The 6445-nt window shown below is 35.4% G+C and overlaps 1 protein-coding gene across 1 annotated transcript; it reads left to right on the top strand.

Moving 5' to 3' along the window:
- Positions 1-1817: 1817 nt before the first annotated feature.
- LOC110024332 lies at positions 1818-5804 on the top strand (the record flags this gene model as incomplete). Its single annotated transcript, XM_020724234.1, has 7 exons — positions 1818-2023; positions 2708-2891; positions 3246-3308; positions 3403-3508; positions 4829-4939; positions 5016-5092; positions 5675-5804. Coding segments are annotated over exons 1-7 (877 nt in total), but the record flags the coding sequence as incomplete, so codon positions are not given.
- Between the last annotated feature and the right edge of the window lie 641 nt (positions 5805-6445).

Here is a 6445-nt window from a genome sequence, read left to right as displayed (position 1 = left end):
GTCGAAGCACCACTCGTTCCTTTGGGGACAGTCGTTATCTTAGACGAGTTACAATCGGAGCACCTTCCCGTCTTTAGATACAACCCTCAAAATGGAAAACACCTTAGAGACCTCAATCTAAAATTAGAAACAATAAAAACCCCCCTCTAAACTAGCACACATTACAATTTTTTTTTTGAAAAACCCAAGGGCTGATTTTATTGAAACAGAAAGGATACATAAATGTTGTATGAGAGGGCCCAATAGAGACATCCTAACCATACGATACCAAGTACAGTACTACTCCAACAAAAGGATATAGAGAGACTCAAGAAATTTAAAACATGAACAAAAAGAAAAAAAGTAATTAGGGACGAGTAGGTTTAGTCCTTCCTCTTCCTCTAGTTTTAGGAGCGGAGTCAGATAACAAACTTTGAAGTGTCGTTCCATTGCCATGAGTAACCAAAGTATCATCCATTAAGTTTCCAAGTTGGAGTGTGAGTGTGCCCCCATCCTTCTTTTTCCCCGAGAAGTGTAAACTATCATTCTTCATCTGAATACTGGATGTGATCCTCAGTCTGATTAGATATTAGAACAACAGTAGAAGGAAAGACATTTGTTGCCAGTGATAGGTTCCAGTGTATGTGAAGTGTGAAGTGTCACCTCTACACTTGATGCTTCCTGAATAGTAGCTGCGGGGCTATCCTGATTTTTGGTCTGAACATTATCCTTTATAGTATGGTCAAGAAAAGGGTTCCTAAGGGCTGACATCATTCTTGTGGTGAATCCCTCAGGTTGGCTGTCATCAGGTTTGCTGCTGCCATCAGGTTTTCTGGGAGGGCATTCAGGTGCACTAACAACATATTCCTGCTTTTGGCTATTAGTTTTGTGGGTGCAATCTGAAACATTTCTCTTGCGGGTGTATAAACATCTTGCAGTGTTTGCAGTAGTGAGGTTTTTGTTCTATAACGATTTTCTGCCAATAACTATTGTGAGCAGAGCTAAACCAGACTTCTTCTACATTTGATAGTTTAATATCCCTTTCAATCAAAATCCTTGCAATAGAGGGCATTGAGAAATCAACTGTAGGTGTGTCTACCCGCAAAGGTTCTCCAAGGATAGTCTCAATTGCATATAAGATAGGTAAGTCAAAGAATTAAAGCTTGAGTTAGATAATGAGAATCAGATAGGCGCAATTGAGGATTATTGACTGGGATCAAAATCAGTGGTCCATTTGAGCAATTTCATATGATTGCACTCGATTGTGATGAATTTCTTTAAGAAAATCATTGTGTAATTTTCTTCGATGCTCAGCTATATCATAACACGTCTTCCGTCGAAAAGACTCACCTGTCAAGCCTCAACTAGTTTGAAATCTTCAAAAATCTTCCTGATAACCTCTATCTTAGGGCGACCTAATTGGAACTTTTCAACTAGTAAAAATTTGTATTTTCTTGTATAAGTTGAAATTTCAGCGTCAGAGAAGAATAATGCTGGTTTGCCTTTTCTCTCTACTTTTTTGATGAGTTGTGATCTTTAATCTTGCAACAAAATCATGGTACATCTACAGAAATATTAGACTATCTGCAAGGTGGAAATGAGAGCTATGTTTGTGAACCACTGTAGCATCAGCGGGTTTGGCTGGATTATCACCTGCAAGGGCGGCGGCGTAAGAAAACACCCTTGAGGCCATCTCTAGCAGACGAGAAAGGCCATAGACTGCGATCGAGGCGAAGGCTGCGACCACTGTGTGAGGAAATATCGCAGAGTAGGTAGCAGACGAGAACATAGTTTGCGATCGGGGACCAAGGCTCAGCTGACGCACTCGAGCACAGACGATGACGAAACAGATGACAGTGCAGAACGACACAGTTTGGGACGCGACCAAGGACGAAGGCTCGGCCAGCAGCATTCGAGTCTGCATCCGAAGCCTACGGAACAGTACCACAGCGAGGACGATGGAGCAGCGTGCGAGTCTGCATCCGAAGCCTACGGAACAGTACCACGGCGAGGACAATGGAGTAAAGCCTGATGTTCACGCTGGGTTTCGGGTGAAACCCTAGCAGAGCTCACCGCCATTATTAGATTCTATATAACTAGCACGCGCGCGTGCACAGTATATATATAATAGAAGCTAGTAGATAGGAATAGAAGGTTGTAGGAAAGGAAAGAATTAAGAAGGAAATGTAATATAATAGGAAAAGACAAGGATAAGTAAAGGAGGCGGACAAGGAAAGTGATAGAAAGGGAAATGCAGAAGGGCTAAACTGCGGTACTGTATCAGCTACAATACCACGACCCTATTAAGCTCCCGTGTCACTTCTATTCATAAAAATTATAGCATTCAAGGTTTGGCGTGTGTGAGATGTGTGACAAAACAATAGATGACATTTATTATTATTATTATTATTTTGATAAAATTTTTTTGGCTTTTTATGCATATTTTTAGTTTGAGTATGCAAACTCCTATAATGTGACTGCCTTAACTATGCATAATATTTTTTAGCTAGATCACCGATAATGTGCTTGCACATTTTGGATTGTACACTAATTCAACAAAGAATTTCCTGCTGAACCTTACGAAGATGGAGCCTGATGTTGTGGTTTATTAATTATAATTTTTTTGCAACCTAAAAAGTGCTAGCTTTATCTTATTGTATTTGCTAAACATTCAATTTTTTGTTCATGTTAATCTGTTATTGCTGTAAAGAACCTTTTTTTTTAACAGGAAAAAGGTAATCGGTTTGGATGACCTTCTTACTGATTTTTACACAAAACAGAGCCAGATTGATGGCAATGCTTGTAAAAAATCTAAAGCTTCAGAAAGATGCAGCTCCGATGATGAAGATGATCCCAATGAGAGAGGCAATGAAACAAAGTTCTCGGAGATTGCTAATGAGTGTGAAAAACAGGCACGTATGCCGGGGTTATGATTGATTGTTTTTTTTGAGAAGATTTACATTCATGCCACTCAATTCCTATGTATTTACATATCTACACCTAGATTAATTTCTTCATAAGTGTCACCTTGCCTATGCATGAAAAGGTGCATTTCACCTTGTAAAAGTTTAAATGATGGTATTTTTGATGTGATATGAAAGATTTTGGTGGTATAAATGTAAAAAAATAAAGTTTAGGTGTTGGATATGTAAATACATAATAACTGGGCCGTACGTATGTAAATGTCTTTTTATTTTGTTGTACGCTGCAAATCTTTAATGTCTTTTTATTTTGTTTTACGCTGCAAATCTTTGACTTGCCTTCAGATGAACCAAATTACTGCTGAAAAAGAGATCCCTTTGTGGGGTCAGGAGATCTTTGGGCAACAGGTTCTTTTTATTAATAGCTTTTTAATCTATATCAATATTGCTCATTTATTTTGGGTTTTTTTAAAAACTAATTATGGGTTATTATGAACTGCAGAAATCTTTGCCTTTGTTAAGCTTTATAGAACTGGAGAACTGCAAGCTTTTTCAGCCTTTTAGAAAAAATGAGCTCGATTCAGATCTACTTTTGGATTCTGAACAAGGTATTCGGAAAATGAGGATATAGATAGCATTAACTATCATAAAAGGCTGATTATTCCTAGTAATCCCAAAGCTACTATAAGGATCCATCAAAACCTTCACTTGCTGCAAGAGCTGCTAATTTCTTTTTTTTTCAAAAATGAAGAAAGAGCAACCTAACCTTATTCTCCCTAAAGCCAACACCACACAAAAAACATTGACATAATGCGGGTTTATGCTGAGAAGCTTGAGATCCATAACCAAATGTGGAGGTTGCTAAGATTGACCTTAGTTAAGGGTTAAGAGTTGATATATTTAATTTGGAAGATTTACATAAATAACACTCAATTCTTATATATTTACATATTTAACACCTAAAGTTCAATTTTTACAAATATGCCACCCTACTTATGCATGCTACTTATGCATGAAAATGTGTATTTCACTTTTCGAAGTTAAAATAGTGGTATTTTTTATGTGATATGAAAGGTTTGGGTGGTATAAATATAAAAAAGCAAAGTTTAGGTGTTATATATATATATATATATAAGAATTGGGTCGTATGTATGTAACAACCCATTTAATTTTGCCATTAATAAGAATTCGCCCTAGACCATGGTTGATTTATCTGTTAATGTTGAAAAAATGCATAAACTTTGAAGAGCTAATTAAAATGTCCCAGCAATACTCGTCCTCAGAGAAGGCATCTAGTTTTGTCTCAAAGAAAAAAAAAACTTGATTATCGATCAAAAGAAGATGATTTAAGCTAAAAAAACGAATATGTTGCCAAAGAATCAGATTACCATTGAAATATATCTCTATAATCTGATTCTTGATCTAGTGAAACATGGTTTTGCCTTTATGAGTCAACCATTGTACCCCAAATACAATATTAAAATACAACTTCCACACATGACATGTCATTAACATAAAATTTATTACATTATTTTATTTTTTTTCCTCATTGATTCTTCGCCTTTCTCTCCTCTTCATCAATTTTACTTTCTTAGTCTTCTTCTTCATTTCCATCTACTGTGGATCTTTGTTGGTTCACCTTTTGTTATATGGCTGGATCCATGTATGTTTGTATTTCTGTATTCATACAAATCTCTATCCCCTCAGATATTGCGCATCTACTAGGGCACCATTTTTGCAGTTCATCACTTATATAATTCTGATAGAAGTTAATTGAAGTAAGATATGACTAATATTTTTGTACATATAATATTTCTATGGTATTTAAATTATCAAATAATTTTGGGAGGGCGTGATTTGATTTTCGGACATTCTATGTTGTGGTGTTAAAACTCGACTTTAATATTCATTTCTGGCATCTTCTGTAGGAGCTGGAGAGAAGTTTCTAGAAGGGTTCTTGATTAACGGATGGCTCACACAATTATCATTTATATCTGGTTATGTTGAAGCTTCTGTTGCATCATGGACATTTTACCAGGGTATGTATTTTTAACTTTACAGTGCTTCAGTTTCATCGTAATCTGTTTTTGATACTATACTTTATTGTGGCATCAGCTCTATATTCTTCCAATGAGAAATTGCAGCTTTCTGCATGCGAATTTTGGTGCAGCATCCTTTTGTCTAAAACTGAGGTAATTTCTTGCATTTTTTTATGGAAACATTTTCATTTATCCTTTGGCATTTGCATACATAGCACACAATTCTTATGTATTTACATATCTTGTAGAAACTAAAACAATGAAAATACTCTCAAGCGTCTTTTTTTTTTTGTAGAAGAGGGGGGATATATATAGCTCCCATAGGCATCATATTAATAAGATCAAAAAAGGAGGGAAAAATAAATAGGGGCAGGTGATCCTTTAGGAAAGCACATGGATTACAGTTTGAGTGTCATAAAGTGACATATCTAATGGTATAAAGCTTTAATCAGTGTGCTTTACGTTCTTTGCTATGATTGGAGCAGAAATTCAACATATCTCATTCCTCCACTTTCATATTTAGACACAAAACACTCAAATTTTTAATATCACATAAATAATGACACTTACTTCTTTCTGCAAGTGAAATACACATTTTCATGCATATGTTTAAAGCACCAAAGTGCTATATATGTAAATATGAAAGTTTAGATGTGAGATATGTAAATGCATGAGCATTGTGTTCTGCATAAGTAAATTTTCTTTATCTTTTATATAATGATCTTAAACATTCAGGCCAGTGAACCATCTGTAGTACTTGAATGGATTCCCCGCTATCATGAGTTGAAGAAAGCACTTGAGGTCTACGGATATCTGTCCGATGCATCAGAAAATGTAGCCTTGAATTCAATTTCCAGTTCTAGAGGTTAATGCTACACATTTCACTTACTGTATTTATATTTTATTTGTGAAATTATGCTATTGACTAAATCAATGGATGATGCTTTATATTTTGTAGGTATTTGTTGTCTTAATGCAGCTCTTTGAGGTCATTTACATACCACCCAATTTCTATCTATTTACATATCTAACACCTAAACTTTACTTTTTACATTTATACCACCAGAAACTTTCATATCACATAAAAAATACTACCTTTTTAACTTTTTAAAAGTGAAATACATTTCATGCATGGGTCAGGTGACATTTATGTAAAAATAGAAGTTTAGATGTTAGATATGTAAACACAATGGAATTGAGTGGTATGTATGTAAATTGTCCTTATATTTATTATGCTCTTAGAGCTGATTCTTGTGATATTGTTTGTGGCATCAACACTATACTGGTTACGCTTTTTAACCTTGTGCACGCAGTGTCATATAGACTTTTGATCATACTTATTGAGGCACCAAAATCATGTTTTCGGCGGACAAGACAGGCGGGATGCAATTCAAAGAGATTTACCTTTGAAAGCTAGTGTTTGATGTTGACTTAATATTAATGTATGAATTACACGCTGAGATGTGTTAAGTTTTTATGTGAAATGTTAGGTGATTTTGTACAAGT

The sequence above is a fragment of the Phalaenopsis equestris genome, unplaced genomic scaffold (genome assembly GCF_001263595.1).
Source record: "Phalaenopsis equestris unplaced genomic scaffold, ASM126359v1 Scaffold000253, whole genome shotgun sequence".
In the NCBI taxonomy this organism is placed as follows: domain Eukaryota; kingdom Viridiplantae; phylum Streptophyta; class Magnoliopsida; order Asparagales; family Orchidaceae; genus Phalaenopsis; species Phalaenopsis equestris.
The sequence above is the reverse complement of the archived record's forward strand: the minus strand, read 5'-3'. Positions and strand labels throughout refer to the sequence as shown.